The sequence below is a fragment of the Pseudozyma flocculosa genome, assembly GCF_000417875.1.
Source record: "Pseudozyma flocculosa PF-1 unplaced genomic scaffold scaffold00001, whole genome shotgun sequence".
In the NCBI taxonomy this organism is placed as follows: domain Eukaryota; kingdom Fungi; phylum Basidiomycota; class Ustilaginomycetes; order Ustilaginales; family Ustilaginaceae; genus Pseudozyma; species Pseudozyma flocculosa.
In genome coordinates, this window is record NW_006920869.1 from 320,239 (window position 1) to 340,722 (window position 20,484).

Consider the following 20,484-nt stretch of genomic DNA (forward strand, 5'->3'; position numbering starts at 1 on the left):
CGGGCGTCGCACATGTCGTACCTACGACCGGTCCACGAACGAAACGAACCGACCGACCCGACCCCCCCCCCCCCCCCCCCCCTCCCCCCCCCCTTTCGTCTGTCGGCCTCGTGCCGTGAGCCGCCGCACAGGTGGGTGGACCGCAAGCGCAGCCGCTTCCACGTCCTCGCTCCGGTCTTCGCTGCCGGACTTGCATGGCAGCCCGCTCCTCCCTACTTGACGGGCTGGGTCGTCCGGACGTATATAAGATGACTCGCCCTTGTCCTCGTCGATGGGAGGTTTGAACATCCCCCTCTTTCGCCGCCACCGACCCTGTCTCCTAGACCGCCCCGCCCCTATACACCAGACTAGACGATGAAGATCAACAGCATCACCTCGGCCCTCGTGGGCCTCGCCATGGCCTCGTACGCCGCCGCCATGCCGGCCGTGGGCGACAAGATCGACGCGAGCTCGCTCCCCTCGACCCTCTCCGACGCCGTGCGCGCCGACCTGGCCCAGCGCGACCCCTCGACCTACACCCTCTACGAGCGCACCGACTCGGACTCGAGCGACCTCGAGAAGCGCGCCCAGGTCAACGGCCTCATTACGCGCTGCTCGACGTCGCGCTGCATGTCCATCACCTTTGACGACGGGCCCTACACCAGCCACAAGAACCTCGTCGACCAGTTCGACGCCGCCGGCTCCAAGGCCACCTTCTTTGTCAACGGCAACAACTTCCGCTGCATCTACGACAAGGACTCGGTCTCGGCGCTGCGATACAGCTACTCGCGCGGACACCAGATCTGCTCCCACACCTGGGACCACCCTGATATCTCGACTCTCAACAACCAGCAGCTCGACGAGCAGGTCCAGCTTGTCGAAGATGCGCTGTGGAAGATCATCGGCGCCGTGCCATCATGCATCCGCGCTCCGTACGGAAACATCAGGGACGACCAGGTCGCCTACCTCAACAACCGATGGGGCCTCCAGGTGATCGGCTGGAACGCCGACACGGGCGATGCCAACGGCGATGGCGTCGACGCCGCTCTCAACGTCTACCGCGGTCTCAAGGCGCCCAAGCACGCCATCGTCCTCAACCACGAGACCGTCAGCACGACGCCGTCCGTCGTCATCCCCCAGGCGCTCAAGATCATCAAGCAGAACGGCTACTCGGGCAGCCAGACGGTCGCCGCCACGACCCGCTTCAACCCGTACAAGGTCGTTGGATCCTACGGCAAGCGCGATGCTTCTTGGACCTGCGACGGCAAGCCCGGCCCCGGCCAGGCCTAAAGGCGCACCGTGCGATCCACTCCTCGGCTCGCCCTACACCGACCGCATGGACTTTCCCCCCTCTCTGCTCGATTTCCGGATGAAGGCGACGACGACGACTCGGATCTCGCTTCCTTGACGCCCAGGTCATCCTGGCAGCTGTCGGAAGCCGCTCTCTATCTCTCGCCTCGACTCGGTCACACTCTCTATAGACTCGATCCTGCCCTGCACACGCAACGGACATTCTTGATGGCACGCAAACCACCATACACGTTCTCTCCACCTTGCACTTTCGACTTCTTGTTGTTTATCTTTTCTCGCTGTACATCACCTGTTCTAGACCTTCACAGCTCCTGCAATGCTCGGAAAGGACCACTTCCATATCATTGCGACTATCCTAGAGCGCCTCGTATAAATAAGAAGAGGGGAGGGGGCGGCGGAAGATCACTGCAGCTTGCGCACGCGCAGAGGGACGCCCGCAATGACGGTGCCGTCCTTTGTCTGGGCTCGAGGTCGGACGACGAGGGCGAGGTGCGGGCGGATGTCGATGCCCTCTGCCAGGGTAAACTCGAACTTGGACAGGGCGAGGATGAGCACCGTCTTCATCTCGGTCAGCGAGAACCTCGAGCCGATGCTGGTGGCGTGCAGGTGCGAGGGAGAGAGGGGGGGAGGTAGGGTCAACGTGTTGTTCCCGTGAACCGATCGCGCATGCCGCACACTCACCAGCTCTTTGGACCGCCGCTGAAGCTGAACATGCCGTAGGGCTGGGGCATCCTGGCCTTGTGGAAGAGCTCGGGGAGCTTGAGCCATCGATCCGGGTTGAACTCCTCGGCGTCCTCGCCGTACAGGTCCTCGCGGTAGTTTGCCGACTTGAACATGCAGCTGACGACCGAGCCCTTCTTGACGGGGACCGAGGTGATGGTCTCCGAGCCGTCGCGGCTCTTGATGGGCAGCAGGAGGGGCAGCACGCTGTCCTTGACGACGAGGCGCTGCGAGTAGATGACGGGCGGGCAGAGGCGCAGCGTCTCCTGGATGACGCGGTCGAGGTACTCGAACTCGTCCGACCACAGGTCGTCGTACTTGATGTCCTGGGCCGCGACGTCGCGCAGCGGGATGCCGCGGCGCTCGCGGAAGCCCTTGTCGAGGGCGTCGCGCAGCTTCTGCTGGATGTGCGGATAGGTCGAGAGGTAGTAGAGCACAAACCCGCTCGTCACACTCGACGTCTCGTAGCCGGCAAACGTGAACGTGTGGATCTGGCCCGCCACGTCCTCGTCCGACATGCGGTCCGCCTCGGCCTCGGCCAGGTTGGCCTTGACGAGGAGCGAGAGGAGGTCCTTGCGGCCAGAGAGGACGTCGTCGGCCGAGCCCGACACGTCCATCTCGCGCAGGATCTCGCGCTTCTTTTCCTGCACGATGGCCTGCGAGTACTTGGAGATGACCTGCTTGCTCTTGTGCAGCGCGCGATTGACCCTCTCGATCGGCCAAGTCTGCAGTCGGCAGTCGGAGGGGAGACAGGAAAGACAAGGACGCATCAGCGCCTGTGAAAGCTACAGGCGCGGCTGGACGCATATGCTGCCGGCACTCACCACGGCGGGGACGTAGAGCATCGCGGCCAAGGCGGTCTGGATCATCCTGCCCAGGCTAAAGTTGATGGCGAGCTGGTTGGCGTCGTTGAAGGCGGCGCTCAGCTCGCTGCCGTCGCGGCCCTTGTCGAGGGCGTCAAAGTTGTGCCCGAACCCAGTCTGGCCGATGATGTCGAGCATGACGCAGTCGAGCCAGTTGCCCATGTCGACGACGCCCCAGCCATCGCGGTTGTCGCCGCCGCCGGGCTGCTGCTGCAGCTGCCCGTCGAGATCCCGCTCGATGGCGCCGCACATCTTGGCGCCGAGCTCGGCGAAGGTGGTTGTCATCTCGACGAGGTGCTCGACCGAGAAGCTCGGCCCGATCATCTTGCGCTGCTTGCGGTGGACGTGGCCATAGTGCTTGACGATGCCCTCTCCCGCGAGCAGCTCAATGATCTTGGTGCGCAGCTCCGGAGACTGAAACGTCTCGGTGTCGGCGAGGATGTGCGCGAGGGCGTTGGGGTCCGAGACGGACAGCGACTCGTTGCCGAACGGTTCCGGAAACGTGTAGATGTGCGAGCCCAGCTCCTTTGCCCAGTACAGCAGACGCATCCCGGGGCCGCTGACCGTCTTTCGCTCGCCCGTCGTGGGCGAGGTGTAGGTGAAGTCGGCCGACTCGATGACCCGGTTGCCAAAGAGCATCGAGGCCCGTTTCGGGCCGGGCAGCTTGCGGAATTCCGAGGGGAAGACGACGGGGGAGATGCTGAGCTTGTACACGACCCAGGCGACGAGGGCGAGCGAGGCGGCGAGGACGGGGTGCGAGGCACATGCCGCCATCGCGCGCTCCAACGTCGGCGAGGTGGTCGAGGCGCCCATGGTGATGTTCAGAGGCCGGAGGGAACTGGACGAAGCGAAACGAAGGCCTGATCAGCGGAACAGCGATAGCATGATGGTGAACAAGACCGAAGTGGCTGATTGCAAAGAGGTTGCCAAAGAAGCGGGCATGGCAAGTCAAGGGGCCAGGGAACGCATCAGGGGTCGAAGATCAGGTGGAGCGGACAACCAACTCGTGGCCCCTGCTTCCATCATGAATGGGGCTGCGCTGGCTTCCGTCCGAGGTCTGACAAAGCACCGACAGGCCCCTGACCCGGCCTGCCGTTGCCCCTCGCCGTCGTTGCCGCTGACACCCTTTTGGGACAACTTCGGCCCATCGAGCCATCGAGGATAAGCCAGGGCCAAAGGGCAAGGCCCGCTTCTTCGGTTGCGCGTCTTCCGCCTGCTCCACTTCGGGTCGATGGACGTTCGTTGTTGCAGGGGCCGACAATCATCCGACTTTGATCCTTTCGGCAGCAAGTGTCGAGAGAGAGAAGGAAGGCCTCGCTCGGCTTTCTCGGCGCGCAGCTTCTCTTTTTCCTCGAGCGCGATGACCTCGCCGCCTAGATCGAGGAGCTCCACGACCTTCGAGCATGTCGACCTCGACAGCCACCGCCACCGCCACCGTGGTCGCCACTGCGCCCGGCGCGGTGCCATCTGATCGACCCAACGAGGCCATCGAGCTGCAGCCTCTTCCCTCGATCCAGAGCTCCCACCGGCCGCACCGCGATTCTGTCAACTACACCGGACCAGCCACCGGCAGCGAAGTCGACGCCGACGCCGACGCCGACGACGACGACGGTGGCGACCGCTCGGGCGCTGCGCCGGCCTCGGGTGGCCGCGACATTGACCTGCGCGGCATGACGCTGCTCGCCGTGCAGCACGCCTCGTCGTCGTGGGGCTACCGCTCCGCCGAGTTTGCCTACCCGCTCTACATGGTCCGGCTCTTCACCAACACGCTGCTGCCGGCGTCGGTGTACGGCTTCATCACGACGGGCGCGGCCATCATCTTTTCCAACGCCGTGGGCCGCTCCATCGACCGGTACTCGCACACCAAGCTGCGCACCCTGCGCGCCTACATCCTCGGCCAGAAGGTGCTGGTCGGCGCATCCTATGGCCTCTTTCTGCTCCTCTTCCTCGACACGGGCCTCAGCACCGCGGCCGAAAACGGCGGCAAGGGACCGGACGGCCGAGGACCGGGCAACGCCGCCCCGTGGACCGTGTTCGCGGCCATCACGCTGCTGGGCTGCGGCGTGATACTGTCCAACGTGGGCGTCAGCGTAGCCGTGGAGCGCGAGTGGGTGCAGATCATCTCGCGCGGCTCTGCGGCGCGCCTGACGCGGCTCAACGCCATCATGCGCCGCATCGACCTCCTGACCAAGCTGCTCGCACCGCTCTTTGTCTCGCTCCTCACGACGACCATCTCGTACCGCTACTCGGTCGTCGTCCTCGTCGCCATCTGCGGCCTCTCGGCGGCGTTTGAGCTCGTCTTTGTCGGCATCGTCTACAAGCGCTTCCCCGCGCTCGCCGATGACGAGGCCAAGGTGGTCAAGCGGCGCATCGAGCTCGGCAAGGCGGCGGCCTCGGGCGAGGAAGCTGCGGGACAGGCGCCGTCAGCATCGGCATCGGCGGCGGCCGCAGCCTCGCCCGCCACGCTTCTACGCAGGCTCCACCCGGCCTCGCTGGTCGTGGCGGTGCGCGACAGCTTCACGGAGCAGTACCGCGACTGGGCGACGTTTGTGCAGATGCCCGTGTTTATCACGTCGGTGTGCATCAGCCTGCTCTACATGAGCGTGCTGTCGTTTGACCCGACGTTTATCGCCTACCTCAAGTCGGAGACCGACTACTCGGACGCCTTTGTCGCCGGAATGCGGGCGGTGGGCGTGGCGTCGGGCCTGCTGGGCACGGTGGTGATGCCGTGGATGGAGAAGCGGATCGGACTGGTGCGGACGGGATCCTACTCGCTCTGGCAAGAGACGCTGTCGCTGGTGCCGGGCGTCGTGGCGCTCTTCATCACTGGCGCCAAGAGGCCGTTCAGCAGCGGCAGCGCTGGCAGCAGCAGTGGTACGGCCGTCGACGACGGGTGGCGCCGCTACCGACCGCAGTGGAACACGGCGATCCTGTTTAGCAGCCTCTCGATTTCGCGCATCGGGCTGTGGTCTTTTGATCTGGCGCAGCTGGCGCTGCTCCAGACGGCGCTCTCGTCGGACCAGGTGCCGCCCTCGGTGGCCGAACGCAAGAATGCGCTGATGGCGCTGCAGTTTTCGCTGCAGAACGTCTTTGACCTGGGCCACTACGGCCTGACGCTGGGATGGAACCGGCCGGACCAGTTCAAGTACGCGGCGGCCACGAGCCTGGGCGCGGTGGGCGCGGCGACGCTGCTCTACACGGTCGGGTACGCCCGTCGGATCCGCGGGCATCTGGTCCACTTTGACCGGCACGGCCTCGAGAGGTTGCTGCGCAAAAAGGGCCAGTAGTTGTACGGTGGCGGACGAACGCATGCCCTTGCTTGCTAATCAGATGCGGATGCTGCTAATGCTGCCGCCTTGTGTGCGAAGAGATCTTGTGATGGTGTCTGTGTTTCTCTTGCGTGTGGCGGCAGAGCCTGGAGGAGGTCAGGGCCAGGCGAGCACGCGAGGAAGCAAGCGGGGGCCAGGAGGCGGGCCGTTGAAAATTGCGGCAGAGGGGCGATGTTGGGCCTGGCTGCTGTCGATCCGTCGCTTGGTAAATCTCGCTCGCTTTGGCGGCCGCCGCTTTTTGCCAGCAGGCTAGGCTAGGTTGGCCCTCCCCCGCGCTCGTTACCCCGCAAAATCCAAAAAAGAAAAGAAAAAAGGGCGGCCAGGGTCCAAAGCGGTGAAGCCAGCAGGCAGCAGGCAGGCAGGCGGGTAGGCAGGCAGGGCAGCCCAACGAGCGGCGTACATCTGGCTCGCGCGTGCAAACGGGCGCCCGACTTTCGGAAGCCTAGCTCGCTGCCGCCGCCTGTCGTTGTCGCCGCTGCCGCGCATGAGGATAGAGTCACGCTCGCTCAAGGCAGGCCCGTACCTCCGCGCACTGCTACCGGCATCCGCCTCAGCCCTCTTGGCCGGGCCCGGCCAGGATATAAACCCTCGACCGACGACGCCGGCTCCCTCCTGCCATCCGGATTCCAACCTTTGCCACCCTACCTCTCGCCTTTATCCGCCACCCGCCACCCGCCACCCGCCCTCGCCACTCTTGTCTGCTTCTGCTGTGGCTCCTGCTCCCACCCCGCTTTTCATCCTTGCTTTTCTTGTCTGCACTTGCTCCTGCTCCTGCTCCTGCTCTCGCCCCTGATCCCTGACCCCACACCCCCACCGCCGCCGCCCAACATGGCCGGACCTTCGTACATGGACCCCAAGTCGACGACCTACCAGCCGCTGAGCGAGCCTTCGGGCAAGTGGCCGGCGGCCAAGGTAACGCTCCCCATCCCCATGGGCGAGACGGCCGCCCGCACCGCGCGCGACATTGAAGAGGCGCGCACCAAGACGGCCTTTGACCCGTCCAAGATCGAGGAAGTCATCCGCGACGCCCGCATCGACAACGAGTCGCGCAAGCGCGTCATGGGCACCCTCTCGACCGACGACGTCTTTGGCACCTGGAAGAAGCGCATGGTCCACATGAACCGCGAGCAGCAGATGCAGATGTCGCACTTTGCCTGCCGCCGCCTCCTCGAGCTCGCCGAAAAGCACGACTGGACCACCCACGAGGTCATCGAGGCCGCCATCACCCTCGACCTCCAGTCGCCCGTCACCATCCACTGGGTCGCCTTTGTCCCCGTCATCTTTGGCCAGGGCTCCAACGAGCAGATTGAGCGCTGGGGCAACCGCGCCATGAACCACGAGATCCTCGGCTGCTACATGCAGACCGAGCTCGGCCACGGCACAAACGTCCAGGGGCTCGAGACGACGGCCACCTACGACGACGCCAGCGACAGCTTCATCCTCCACAGCCCCACCCTCACCAGCACAAAGTGGTGGGCCGGCGGCCTGGGCAGGACCGCCACCCACGGCGTCGTCCAGGCCCAGCTCATCATCCACGGCAAGCGCTACGGCCCGCACCTCTTCTTCACCCCGCTCCGCTCCCTCGAGGACGGCAGCGTGCTCCCCGGCATCGTCGCCGGCGACATCGGCCCAAAGACCTACGCCGCCTTTGGCGGCCTCGACAACGGCTGGGCCCGCTTCGACCACTTCAAGATCCCGCGCGACAACATGCTCAACCGCCACGCCCAGGTCAAAAAGGGCGGCGAGTACGTCAAGCCGCCCAACGACAAGCTCAGCTACGGCGGCATGATCTTTATCCGCAGCCAGATGATTGACCGCACCGGCTGGATGCTCTCGCGCGGCATCACCATCGCGCTCCGCTACTGCCTCGTCCGCCGCCAATTCCGCGATCCGTCGAGCACCGACATCACCGACGTCGAGCGCAGCGTCCTCAGCTACCCCTCGACCAGCCGCCGCCTCGTGCCGCTGCTGGCCAAGTCGTACGCCTACATCCTCGCCGGCCGCCGCATGCGCACCCTCTACGAGGACATGGCCGCCAAGCTCGAGAGCGGCGACACCGAGCTCCTCTACGACGTCCACGTCGCCTCGTCCAGCCTCAAGGCCTACTGCACCAAGCAGGCCCTCGACGGCATCGAAGAGTGCCGGCAGGCCCTCGGCGGCCACGGCTTCTCGGGCTACGCCGGCTTCACCACCCTCTTCCCCGAGCAGGCGCCCGCCGTCACCTACGAGGGCGACAACATTGTCCTCGCCTCGCAGGTGGGCCGCGCCATGCTCAAGATCTCGGGCGAGCTCGACAAGGACGCAAAGACGCCCGTCGCAAACACCTCGGCCTTCCTCCGCGCCATTGCAACGCCCAACGCCGTGCCCTTCCAGTCGCCCCAGTCGCCCCAGGACTGGTACCGCCCCGAGGTCTACTCGGCCGCCCTGGCGCTGCGCGCCGCGCAGCTCGTCACCGACCTCCGTGCCGAGATTGCAGAGGGGCGCAAGTTTGGCGACCTCAGCTTCGAGTGCATCGAGGTGGCAAAGAGCCACGCCGAATTTGTCGTCGACCTCTGGTTCTCCGAGGCCATCAAGGACGACGCCGAGGCCCTCGGCAACGCCGAGTGCGGCTGGCTGCGCAAGCTCGTCACCCTCCACGCCCTCACCGCCCTGTCGCGCAATATGACCCCGCTCGTCCTCCCCGCCTCGGGCCAGGGCCGCAACCTGGCCGGCTACCGCAACGGCCAGGCCGTCGTCGCGCCCGAGAGCGTCGTCCACCTCGAAAAGGCCATCCGCGACCTCGTCGCCGAGATCCTGCCCCAGTCGATTGGCCTCTCGGACGCCTTTGGCTGGCTCGACTGGGAGCTCGGCTCGTCGCTCGGCAGAAAGGACGGACGGGTATACGAGCAGCTCATGGCCGACGCAGAGTCCAACCCGCTCAACCACGACTCGCCCGGCCCCGGCATCGACAACGTCGGCCGCTACCCGTACGGCAGCGAAAAGACGGGCAAGCACGTCGTCGAGTGGTACAAGACCGAGATTGGTCCGTTGCTCCGCGCCGCCGCAAAGCGCTCCGAGGACGGCGGCATCCGCGGCGACGGAAGCAAGCTCTAGGCTGGCGAGCTCCAGTTTGTCTGATAGATGCGGTGGGCCCGCAGAGCGCCTGAGCCGGGTATACGATAGAGAGACAGATAAAGCCATGGACCCTCGCATCGAATCGTGTGTGCGCCGGAGGGACGAGCGCGTCGCAGCAGCGCCTCAGAGGAAAGGCATGTCGAGGCCCGACGAGGCCAGGTCCGTGAGGGCGTCGTCGAGCCACATCCTCGTCAGCAGGTCGTCCTGCTCGGTGCCGGGCGTGGAAGCGTAGGCGTCGGGCGTCGGACCGCTGTGGAGTGGCAGGGAGGGCGCCGCAGCGGTCACGGTTGGAGCGCCGCCGATGTTGGATGCGCCGCCCCCGCCCGCACTCGACGGCATCATCGAGCCGCCGGAGGTTCCGAATGCGCTCTGCAGGCTGCCCGATGTGGCGCCCCCGCCGTTCGCGGGCGCGAGGTTGTGGAGCGACGACGATGAGTGCGGCGCAAACGGCGAGGTCGCCGATGCGTGCAGCGGGAAGGCCGCTGCGGCCGTCGTCGACCCGACACCTGCCGAGCTGGAAGCGGGCCAACCTGCCTGGACGGCGGCAGCGGTGCTGCTACCGGCGCTGGCCGTAGACGCCATCGTCTGCTCGTCGAGCCAACGCAGAAACGAGTCCGGGTCCATCTCGCCGCCCAGAACGTCGCCGGTGCTCCACCATGTCCCGCCGCCTCCAAAGCCCCCGCCTGCGCCGGACTGACTCTGTCCTGCCGGAGAACTAGCAGCGCCTGCGACGGCCGAGTGTCTGGGGCCCGACCCGGCGTTGGTCGAGCTGTGCCCCGGATGCGAGGCGGGAGGCGTCGATTCCGACGCGGGAGAGGCGTGTGCACCCAGCGTCCGAGCTCGCGAGCTTGCCACTGTCGCCGAGGTCTGGGCCCGCTCGTTTTGGTAGACGTCGGTGGCACAGTCCCTGCCTGGGCCGCACATGTGCATGGCCGCCTCGGCGCCACCCTTGACCCCGATGTGGTGGTTCCAGTGCTCCCCGTTGAACACCTTGTAATTGAAGCACTGACCCTCCTCGAGGCCCATCTCGATGCGCGTGCCCTTCGGAGGAGGCGGGCCGTCTTGATGTCGAGAGCGAGCGGCGGCGGCGCTGGTCTTGCGACGCGCCTTGGCGTCCGTCAGGATGAGCTGCTTGGCTAGCCTCCGAAGATACATAGAGTATCGGTTGGCCAGGTGGACACCGTCTGGCGCGGCCTTGGTCAATGCCGTGATGACCTGCTGCAGGCTCTGGGCGCACCGGTTAAGCGGCAGGATCGTGTCCGAGACCGCCGTCGCCTTGACGCAGAAGACGGCCGCCATCACCAGCAGCAGGAACCAGCGTGCCGGCGCGCACATCATGCTGTCGAGCTCGACGGTCAGGATGCGGATCAGCGACTGTGCCGCCGCCAGTGCCTCGCGCACGAAAGGGTACGCCGGGTGGGTCGACAGGCCGATCTCCATGAGGCCGAGTGAACCGCCGCCGCTCGCCGTTCCATCGCGCCGCGTCGCCCCGGAGTGGTATTGGACGCGGTTGTTGGGTCTAAAGGTGCCGAGACCGCGCTTGAGCGAGTCGAGCGAGACGCCGTTGGCGTACAGCCTCGCATAGTGGTACTCGACCCGTAGGCGCAGCGAAGTCATGTCGCGGATGGGCTCGATGCGCGGCTGGGTCCAGTTAGCCCACTCGTCGAGGTCGTCGCGGATCGACTTGAGCGCCGGCACAAAGTCTTCGTCCTCGAGCAGCCGCTCAGTCACCGCCCTCGAGCGGTAGAGGTTCTCGCATGTGCGGAAGACGATCTGCAGCAGCTCGGCGTGTGCGCGGAATGCGATCCAAGCGCGAGGTGTGCCGGTGGCGAGCGATGTGTCGCTGAGACCGATGCTGCTGCTAGCATCGGATCGGATCAGGAAGGGGTGCGTCCGATCACGAACCAGGTTCATGAACGGTGCCATCAGACCCGGGCTCGAGATCCTCCGACCCAGCCGGACGGACAGGTGACAGTCGGCGTGCACGCTCGACATCCACACCCGCATCCTGCGCTCGGCGTTGAGGCGCGAGGCCGACTCGGCGCTCGAAATGCCGCTGTAGGTTGACACGTTCTGCAAGTCCAGCCGCTCGGCCAGCCGCAGCGCGGTGCCCGTCAGCATCCACGCGGTATCGTCGAACTTTTCCGACTCGCGCAGGTCCAGCCTCGCGGGTCGCTGCAGCGATTTCGACGACAGGCGGCGGAGCCAGTTGTTGGAGCTGTTCGGTGGGGCTGTGGCCGACGCAGCTGGCCCGGGCGTCGGCATGGCGGCGGGAGAGGCGCCGTCTGCAGCGAGCGCGGCCTCCCCCATCGCCATCTCTGGATCGGCGAAGTCGTCGTCGTCGCCATCGGGGTCGTCTTCGGATTCCGAGCTGGCCTCTTCAGAAGTCCGTCGGTCATGCAGGTCGAGGGTGGCCCACTCGCTGAGGATCAGGAGCGCCTCAATCGTACCAATCGTGTGGGAGCCCGGCAGGAAGAAGGACCGGCTGATCTTCTCTTGCGTCCACTTGGAGATCTTGCGATGAAACGTGTCCGGGTGGATGAGGTGGGCGTTGTGGTTGGCGACATCGTAGCGCGATGCGACCGAGAGCATGGCGCCAAGCAGGATCGGCTCGCGGCTGACGAGCTCCGAGAGGGCATCGGTCGACTTGTCGAGGAGGTGCGGCGAGCAGTGAGGCGCAAACGAATGCATCCGGCGCAGGAAGCTGTCCGATCGGTCAATATTGGATATCTGTGGTCAGCCTCATGACGATCAGCACGCTCTTGTCAAGGTTCTGGTGCAGCAAGGCGGGTATCCGCGCTCACAAGTTGAGAAAGTGCTTGGCCTCGGAACGCTTGATGAGCTTGAGCCTGATGGGCTCAAACTTGCTCCAGCCATACCGGTGCTTGAGCGGCGGCGGTGTATTGGGCCGACCCAGCGCTGGGCCGCCAGCATCTCTGGCTCGTTTTGACGGCGGTGGCTTCGACGAGGCCGATAGGGCTGGAGATGGGTGGCCATGGCGCGGCGAGGCTGCCTCTTTGTCGGGAGAGGCGGACGCCGCTACATCCTGGAGCATTGCAGATGCTCCGATCTGCTCGACGCTTTCGCCGATCGAGGTCGAGCGGCTCGCTGTCGAGTCGCGCGTTTCCGCCGCGACGCCTGCCAGTACTCGCAGGGCATCCCTGCTGTGCTGAAGACCGACCGAGGCGTACTGCTGCAGCGGATCCGGTTCGGTCGCATTCTCGCGGACATGCGCATCGTCGACTACGGCGGTGCCGACCTGCGGTGGTGCGGTAGCAGCTCCGCCTGCATCGGATCGCTCGCCCGACGAGTCTTCGCTCTCGCTCCGGGAGAAGTAAGCGGCGCTGGACGATGAGCGCCTGGGGAGCTGGCCGGGCTGCGCGCTGTGCCGCACCCTCTTGCGGGCGTCCTGGCTGCTCGATGATCGCTTTGCGCTGCTCCTCGTTGCACCGCCCTGGATGCCGTAGATCATACCGATGCTGGGGGCGTCGCTGGGATCCAGCTCCCTCACCGACACATCGTGGCGCGTCGAGTGAAGACGGGGGTTGGCGTCGGGTAGGGACGCCAGCGCGGCCCCCGCCAGGGCGTCGATGGCTGCGGTCGAGCTGTCGAGGTCATCGTCGAGCAGAGACTGGGTGGTGGGAGCCTTGGCCAGGTGGTGAGCACCGAATGCCTGCGCGCGCGTCGAGCGGGTCTTGCTGCCACGGCCGCGCGTGGACATGGTGAAGAGGCACTGCCTCATTTCGCGCTTGCACCGCGAGCACGGCGGCTCAGAGGGGGCGTCGAGGGATCCGAGGTCGCACTTGACCTTCTTTGTCCGGCATCCATCGCAGGCCTGCCAAATGTGACGACGAGGAGGCAGTGTCAGTAGTGAAGGCTCTCGTTCCGCCCCGAGGCATGCGGTCGCGCAGGGGCCGGCAGACGCAAGCTTTGCTCTAACGCACCTTGAACGAACGTTGGAACTCTTTCTTGCCCGAAGCGGTCGCAGCATCGTCGGGTGAGCCGAGCTGCCTCGACGGCGTCGAGACTCCGCGGGGCGTCGAGCTGCTGGCTTGCATCTCGACCGCCTCAGTTTCAATACCTCGACTCGGTCTGACAGGCCGCACGCTGAGTCGAAAGCTTGATTGCTGGACAGGGAGGAGAGGATAGCTCTCCGACGGTGTCACGAGCTGTGGCGATCCGGATCCGGACCCGGAGGAGCGAGGCGGCGCGAAAGGCGTAAGAGGAGGTGGGTTGGTGGTGGTGATGGTGGTATTGGCAGGGGCAAGGGCCGCCTGGCCGGCTGCTCGCGGCTAACGCACCTGCCCGCGTGGTCGGAGCGAGAGGAAATAAGAGGCCCGAGCTGGCGGGCGGGGCTGGTTGGGCCTGGCGAGGTTTCTGTGACAGGGCGCAGCGCCTCGCCCGCTCCACTTTTTCGGCCTGGCCAAACCTGCAGGCTGGCTGGCCCTCACCACCCACATAGCCGATGGCCTGCAGTCAAGGCTGGGGCAGGGCAGGCAGGCAGGCAAGCAAGGCAGCCAGCGCAAGGTGCGGAGGGTGGTCGACCGAACCCTGAGCCTCACCTTGCCCACGCAGCGCGGCAACCTCCGGCTACCCGGCCTGCCTCGCCCGCCCGCCACCTTGTTAGCCCCTTCAATCGAATGGCGAGATGGCAAGCATAGCGAGCCCTTCTCTCTCTCACCACCACAACACTTCACTCCGTTTTCATCGAGCCGCGACCACTCTGCAACCATGACTTCGACATCGCGGGATCGCAAGGTGCTTGACATGGTGTTCGACCCTGGTGCGTCTCTTTGACCGGATCAGTCCGACGGTCGCTCGGACAAGCCGGTGCGGCACGGGCCGCTGCCGAGACGATGCGCTGGTGCTCACGACTCTGTTCTTGCTCTTCCCTCCGTCGCGCTTGTGCAGAGGGCTCTCTCGGACCCGGCGAGCTCAGCTTCGGCCCGGATCAGGAACCGAGTGCGCAGGACAAGGAGGCGATTCAGCTCGAGATCCGCGCCATCCAGGCTGCCGAGGGCGGCGATACCGACCAGGCGCTCCAGCTTCTCGATCAGGCTGTCTCCACCAGTCCGAGCTGGGCATCCACCTACAACAACCGGTTCGTTGCGACTTGCGGCTGACCCGCTCTGCTGCTTTCTGGCCTCTGGCGCTGACGCGGATATGCCGTGCTTTCTTGTCGATCGCGTACAGAGCGCAGCTGGGCAGGATGACCAAAAAGCCCGCTCCGGAGATCATCCGCGACCTCAACAAGGCCATCAAGCTGGCCACGCCGTCGTCCGAGGTGCCCCTCACGCGGCGCAATGCAAAGACGCTCGCGCAAGCCTACACCCAGCGCTCGGCCGTTCTCTTCACCCTGCTCGACCCCTCGCTCCCCGCGGAACAGCTCGAGGCCCAAGTCGACCAGCTGCGCCAGCTCGGAGGGCTCTTCGAAGGGACCAAGCTCGCACAGCAAGCATCGTCGGAGCAGCAGCCGCCGGAGGGAGAGTTCGGGAGCTTCTCTGTCGAAACGGCCAAGCTCACCATCGAGGAGCTCGCCTCCCGCGACCTATCACTTGGGGCCCGGTACGGCAATTCGGTGGCCAAGCAGGTCGCCGTGCAGACCAACCCGTACGCCAAGCTGTGCGGCAAGATCGTCCGGGAAGCCCTCGTCTCCGAGTACTCGAACCGATCCTGACATCGCCTCCATCGCATACCCTGCATCGATCATCCCAAGCATCCTGTACACTTACCCCACGAGCGCTATCCCGTGCAAGCGCAAGCCATCGCGCGCTTCCTCAGCCCAGAAGGCGGTCGGAGCCAAGAGTCGGTTGATTTTGTAGCGCTGCTTCGAGAACGCGCCTTCGTCATCGAGGGCTCGATCAGGTGGTTGGGAGCGCGGTCTTGGGTGTTCTCTCGCTCGGGGCGGGCTCAGTTGCTTGTGCCGCCGATGTGGGAGCCTCAGGTGCTTGCTGATCGAACGGGCACTCGGCTTGGTCTTGCGTCAGCGAAGCTGATCATGGTGGCTCGCTGGCCTGATCTACGTGCGCTGCTTGTCTGGTTTGCGAGACACCTCGCTGGGGTGCAGGCGTCGCAGGCGCCAATGACGGGCGAGTCTGCGTGGCGATGCGGTCGATTCTGGAGTTTCGGGGGCGGATCGATGCAGGCAGGGCGGATGGGGACAGAGGATGGCGTCGGAAACAGCTTCAACGATGCGCAGGTGGGGCGAGAAGCGAGGCGAGACTGGGAGATGGTGGTAGAGAGGAGGAGCTGGCCACGGGATGAAGGGCTTTTGGGGGCGAATCCACCCGCTCGCCACCTGCCCCGAAATGAAGCTGGCGGCCTGTGCGTCCCGCCCCATTTTCCAGTGCCCTACGCTGGATTGCCCCGGGGCAGGCACCTCACATACGGCGTCCACAGGAGGAGTGCTGGGCAGCTCTCTGCTCCCGTCTCGCCGTCAGAGCCGCTGCCCCGCTCTGGGCATGTCTCGGAGCTCCCGTTCGCTGCTTGGCGCCGTAGAACCGGACCGGCTCCCAGAGTCCCAGCATGATGACGAGCACCCGCTTTAGCTCGCTCCAGCTTCCTGCTCCCCCAGAAAGGAGCAACAGACGCGACAAAGTGGGCCAGCAGGAGTTCGATTCGAGACGTGATGACCGGCATCGCTTGCTAGAGCGGGAGCCGTGGACTGGTTCGGGGCGCGGCTGACAAGTGCCATTGGAGAGGTGCAGACCAAGTCATAAGTGGGTCTCGGAGCTTCCGGAGTCGCCGAGAAAGGAGAAGTCGCTCTATCGTCACGACTGGCAAGGCCAGAAGCCGGCCGGATGCGGACCGCGACGCCCAGCTCGCTGTCTGCCGTTATCGCTCGTCCTCCCCTGGATGCTCGTTGCGCGGGACGAATGGTGTCGGATGCCTTGCGTCTCGCCCCGGAGCGAAAAGTTGCCGTCGCTTGATCGGCTCGAGGCTTGGCTACTGGTCGACTTCCTTGTCCTCCTCGTCGTCATCCTGGATACGGGCCTTGGCCTCCAACGCCTTGCTGACGTGCTCTTCGTAATCGTCGTAGCTGCCGTCGTCGCTGTCGGTGTCGTCGTCGCGCGCATCGATGCTCTCGCCACTGCAGTCCGACTCGGCCTCGGAGCCCTCCTCTTCCATGGCGATGAGTCGGCTCTCCACGCACGTTACTCCGCTGATGCGATACCAGTTGGCGGGTCCCACCAGCTTTTCCCACCAGACCTTCTGCTGCACGGGACCAACGATCGGGGCCCACCTATCGATGAGCTCGAAAGTGTCACGCTGACGGCGGGTGACATGGCCTTTGGGGTACGAGATGATCTCGGTAGGCACCCTGTAGTGGATGCCGTGGATGACCTCGGCCTTGGCCTTGGTGCTTTCGTGGTCAAAGGCGATCAGCGTCAGGCCATCGATGTGGATATCCTGCAGCTTGGCTTTGAACCAGCCGTTTCCGATGGCTTCCGGGTGCAGGTCGATGGTCAGGTTCGTGCCCATGGAGTTGACGAGGACAAGCTTGACCCTGGTCGACTCGCGAGTCTCGTGGTAGTCGAGGTCGACGAGCGTGCCGGCAAGACGGTACGTGACCCTCGGGAACGCCTCGAGATCCTTGGGCAGGTTGTCGAAGGCGGTAAACTTGTGCCAGTGGTGGCCACCCAACTCTGCAAAGCGCATGTTGACGCCGCTGCAGATAAAGGGTGCAGTTTTGCCGATGCATCAGCTGTATGCCGATGATGCGACCGCTCGACGTTCGTGGAAGGGATATGTGGTATGCCGCCAGCACCTACCTCATGGTCACTTGACGGAGACGGATGCAACGGGAGAGTGATCAAGAGGCTCTTTCTCTTCAAGATTGCTCGCAGGGCTGTGCGAAGCGATCACGCTGCGAAGAGGCGTCCGTCCTGCGAGCTTGATCGGCGGTAGTCGGTGTAGCAGAGACGTGATGATGGCTAGAGGACAAAATTGAGGCCGAAGAATGGGCTGCCTTTGAGGATGAGCGAGAACGCGGATTGAGGGGTCGAGACGATGTGGTGGAAGAGTAGAAGGAGGCGATGTCCGTGCCAGCGGGCAGAATTTCAAGCACGCATGCGCCCCGTAGCCTCAGGGGGACGTGTAGCCAAGGCCGCCAGCTCGGAAGCAGCTGGGGCGCCTGCGCCTGGCACATGCTGGCTGCTGGCTGCGGGCAGCGTCGGTCACGCTGCATATATGCCCCCTCAGGCCCCCACTCGCTGGCTCGGCCATCACATGGAGGCAGACCGCACCCCCAGGGCCACCATGATTAGGGCACGATTGCGTCTGATCCTCTTCGTCCGTGCTGATCTTTCTTCGATCTTGAGACGAACGAAACTCCATCATGTCGCCTTTCGAGACCGCTTCTGCATCAGAGGCTCGCCAGGCGTCTTGCTCGTGCCTTCGCCCGCAACTCTCTTTGCGCCGGACTCTTTGGCGGACCTGTGAAGCAAACTCGATGGAAGGCCAATCGGGCCCATGCCTTTACGACGGGGCGGCCACTGGACCCGCTCGAATAGCTGCGCCTCCGTCTGTTCACGGTCGGACTGCCTGTGAGTCTGGAGTTTCAGATCACGTTTCTTCGCCAGGCGGCGCTGCATCGGTGGTGCCCCCTTTGACGCTCCCGCGACTGCACCGAGAGGTGGTTTCCAGTTCATGAAGTGATCACACAGGGGTTTCTTGAGGAATCCGGGCCAGTCGAGTTTGGACACGTCGAAGGCTACATCAACCTGCCTCTGCCAGCCGTCGTGCAGCCACGAGGAGCTATCGATCCTGCGGAACGAAAGCTGATGATCGGCAGAGAGATCGGCCTCCGAAACCAAGACAAGCTTGCAGTTGGACTTGATGAGGGCGCCGAAGACGATGCGGACCTTGTCGGGGCCGTCTTGATCGCCGTTGTGGCTCTTGAAGACGGCCAGATCGCCGATTTTGACGTCGAGGAACGGAGTCCTGAGCGCGACGCTATCACTTGGTGTCGGGACAAGATCGATGTCGATGGTCTGTCCGACGTAGTTGCGCAGTGTCAGGTGGAGAACCACGCCCTCTCGACTCTGGTAGAGTATCGCCTTGTCGAACACGCCCGCGAGGCAGCAGTACGGCACCGTTCCGCCGAGTCTCTTGGAAAGGTTGTCGAACGCGACGAAGTGGCTGTAGGCCACACCTCCAAGGCTGCCTTTGGCCTTCGACGACCTGTGATGTCGTTTCAAAGCGTGAGCGGGTGCGGATCAACGCTTCTGCGGGCCTTGATTCTCGAAGAGCGTGGGCTGGTCACGACTCACTTTTTCATGCGGATGACGGGCGCGGAAGCGGGCATCGTCTGAGACTGAAGGTAGCGTGCGGATCTCAGAGTGTGTCGAGCTCGGCGAGGATTGGAGGGGTGGACCGATGCGAGGAGGTCAGTTGTGGTGGATGGGAGCAAGGAAGCACGTCGGTGGGCCGACCTTGCCTCTTTATACCTCAGACGCCACGCTGACTCGACCTCAGTGCGTGCTCGGCCCTTTGCTCACCCCGTAAGCTCGGTGGCCGCCCCCGCATCCTCTACCCTTCGACCTGAGCGGAAGTGAATCGGAGCGGAGGTCGAGCCGCTCAAAGGACGTCGGCGTCGTTACGAGTGCGTCAGTCGCTACGTTCCGCTCCCGTCCGATCAGCCATCGACCTCTCCTCCTATCCAACGGACCGGCTCGGGATGAAGCGGAACATCGTTTCAATCTCACGCGGTGCGACACCGGGATTTTGGCCGTTCATGAAGCGGCGCGGACAGGTCGATCGAGAGGCTTCTTGGTCATCAGCTCGAAAACCTGTCGACGCTGTAGCAAGGGGAAAGAGGGCGCGCGGCGAGGAGATAGTGCGACTGGTCGATGCCTTGCGCCTGAACGAAACTCTGTGCTGACACGTAGCGACATTGCCGATGGAGTGGTGCGGCAGATCTTGGGGAAGGCCTGGGCTTCTCTATCGTCGGGCCCCTAGAGTGGAGCATCGAGGTTGCCCAACGCTCGTTCGGACGGATTACAGAGCACGCCGGATGAGCTTGAGGAGCTGCTCGATATTGCCGTTTGTCCCCACCGGCTTGGTCGTGCCTGTAGGAGCATCAGCTTGCTCATCCGTCCCGGTGGCTTACGAAGAAGGGCGACCTACGAGGTCAGGCTCGATCAGCGGCCAATTGGTGCGGCTGAAGGGTAGCAGCTTCTTGTAGTCGTCGAAGGTCAGGTGCTGGACATCTTCGAAGCTGCGCCTCTGAGAATCGACGAATTCGCCGGCACAGCTATCGATCTTTTCGAATGCCCGAAGGTGCTCAGGGGTGACGTGATCTTTGTCGAGCACCTCAAAGCTGAGGACGTATCGATGGAACACGCTGTAGGGATGGTGTGCCTCAGTTCGACCCCCTTGAAGAATCATGACCACGAAGTCTCCGATCCTCATCTGGGTGAGCTCAGCCTGCAGGCATGAGTCCAGCGTGCCCATGTCGAGGTTAAACTTGAAGGGTATGCCATAAGAGTTGGCGAGGACCACGCTGCATCGTGACCCTTTCTTGCTGATATGGAAACCGACCTTCTCTAGAATTCCGACAATGGGATAAGGCCACGGGAGGTCGTCGGGGTCGTATGGGTCGTCGGAAAGGTTTGCGAAAGCGATGAAGTTGTGCCAGTGGATATCCGCAAAGTGAGCGGTCTCGCAGTACATCGTGCTGCGTGCGCCTGAGCCACAAGCAAGAAACAGCGTGTCCGGTGGTGAGCGCCCGGATCAACAGCTTTTCGTGCGTTGATGGTCATCGCAACTCACTCTCAAGGCAACGAACTGTTGAGCTAGGTCAGGTGTGTCCGATCGTCAAGAGGATTTGGGCAACCCAGGAGATAGCCTCGAATGAATGGGGGAGGGGGAGGGTGAAGCAAGACGTCTTCAACGGGAAAGAAATCGGGAGGGGGGAGGAAGAGGTGGGGACAGATGGAGGACGGAAGGAAGGGAGGAGCCGCCTAGACTTGATGGTTTTTGCTGCAATGAGCTCAAGACGGCCGCGCTGGTGGGCTTCATTTGGAGATGAGGGCCACAGTGGCTCTGCCCCGGGAAACTAGCGTCCGACTGGCGGGCGGGGCGTAATAACACCCGCGCCCCGGTCCAGGCTCTGCACTCCCGAGCGGCCATCTTGTCAGGCCCGGACAACGCCGTGCCAACCCCCC

The 20,484-nt window shown here is 64.3% G+C and overlaps 9 protein-coding genes across 9 annotated transcripts; 4 read left to right on the forward strand and 5 right to left on the reverse strand.

Annotated features, from left to right (window-relative positions):
• Positions 1–354: 354 nt before the first annotated feature.
• On the forward strand, positions 355–1,269 carry PFL1_00107 (uncharacterized protein; the record flags this gene model as incomplete). Its single annotated transcript, XM_007877604.1, has 1 exon — positions 355–1,269. One exon carries the CDS (start codon positions 355–357, stop codon positions 1,267–1,269), a length of 915 nt encoding a protein of 304 aa, XP_007875795.1.
• Positions 1,270–1,692: 423 nt separating this feature from the next.
• Positions 1,693–3,686, reverse strand: PFL1_00108 (uncharacterized protein; the record flags this gene model as incomplete). Its single annotated transcript, XM_007877605.1, has 3 exons — positions 1,693–1,882; positions 1,972–2,735; positions 2,835–3,686. 3 exons carry the CDS (start codon positions 3,684–3,686, stop codon positions 1,693–1,695), a joined length of 1,806 nt encoding a protein of 601 aa, XP_007875796.1.
• Positions 3,687–4,276: 590 nt separating this feature from the next.
• On the forward strand, positions 4,277–6,160 carry PFL1_00109 (uncharacterized protein; the record flags this gene model as incomplete). The annotated part of the gene is made up of 1 exon (XM_007877606.1): positions 4,277–6,160. One exon carries the CDS (start codon positions 4,277–4,279, stop codon positions 6,158–6,160), a length of 1,884 nt encoding a protein of 627 aa, XP_007875797.1.
• Positions 6,161–7,030: 870 nt separating this feature from the next.
• PFL1_00110 (uncharacterized protein) lies at positions 7,031–9,295 on the forward strand (the record flags this gene model as incomplete). The annotated part of the gene is made up of 1 exon (XM_007877607.1): positions 7,031–9,295. One exon carries the CDS (start codon positions 7,031–7,033, stop codon positions 9,293–9,295), a length of 2,265 nt encoding a protein of 754 aa, XP_007875798.1.
• Positions 9,296–9,439: 144 nt separating this feature from the next.
• Positions 9,440–13,374, reverse strand: PFL1_00111 (uncharacterized protein; the record flags this gene model as incomplete). Its single annotated transcript, XM_007877608.1, has 3 exons — positions 9,440–12,020; positions 12,121–13,151; positions 13,261–13,374. The coding sequence occupies 3 exons, from the start codon at positions 13,372–13,374 to the stop codon at positions 9,440–9,442; spliced, it is 3,726 nt and encodes a 1,241-aa protein (XP_007875799.1).
• A 673-nt stretch (positions 13,375–14,047) lies between these two features.
• PFL1_00112 (uncharacterized protein) lies at positions 14,048–14,993 on the forward strand (the record flags this gene model as incomplete). Its single annotated transcript, XM_007877609.1, has 3 exons — positions 14,048–14,099; positions 14,228–14,417; positions 14,510–14,993. 3 exons carry the CDS (start codon positions 14,048–14,050, stop codon positions 14,991–14,993), a joined length of 726 nt encoding a protein of 241 aa, XP_007875800.1.
• Positions 14,994–16,261: 1,268 nt separating this feature from the next.
• Positions 16,262–17,093, reverse strand: PFL1_00113 (uncharacterized protein; the record flags this gene model as incomplete). The annotated part of the gene is made up of 2 exons (XM_007877610.1): positions 16,262–16,985; positions 17,089–17,093. The coding sequence occupies 2 exons, from the start codon at positions 17,091–17,093 to the stop codon at positions 16,262–16,264; spliced, it is 729 nt and encodes a 242-aa protein (XP_007875801.1).
• A 559-nt stretch (positions 17,094–17,652) lies between these two features.
• PFL1_00114 (uncharacterized protein) lies at positions 17,653–18,623 on the reverse strand (the record flags this gene model as incomplete). The annotated part of the gene is made up of 2 exons (XM_007877611.1): positions 17,653–18,499; positions 18,589–18,623. The coding sequence occupies 2 exons, from the start codon at positions 18,621–18,623 to the stop codon at positions 17,653–17,655; spliced, it is 882 nt and encodes a 293-aa protein (XP_007875802.1).
• A 427-nt stretch (positions 18,624–19,050) lies between these two features.
• Positions 19,051–19,990, reverse strand: PFL1_00115 (uncharacterized protein; the record flags this gene model as incomplete). Its single annotated transcript, XM_007877612.1, has 2 exons — positions 19,051–19,116; positions 19,445–19,990. The coding sequence occupies 2 exons, from the start codon at positions 19,988–19,990 to the stop codon at positions 19,051–19,053; spliced, it is 612 nt and encodes a 203-aa protein (XP_007875803.1).
• Positions 19,991–20,484: the final 494 nt, after the last annotated feature.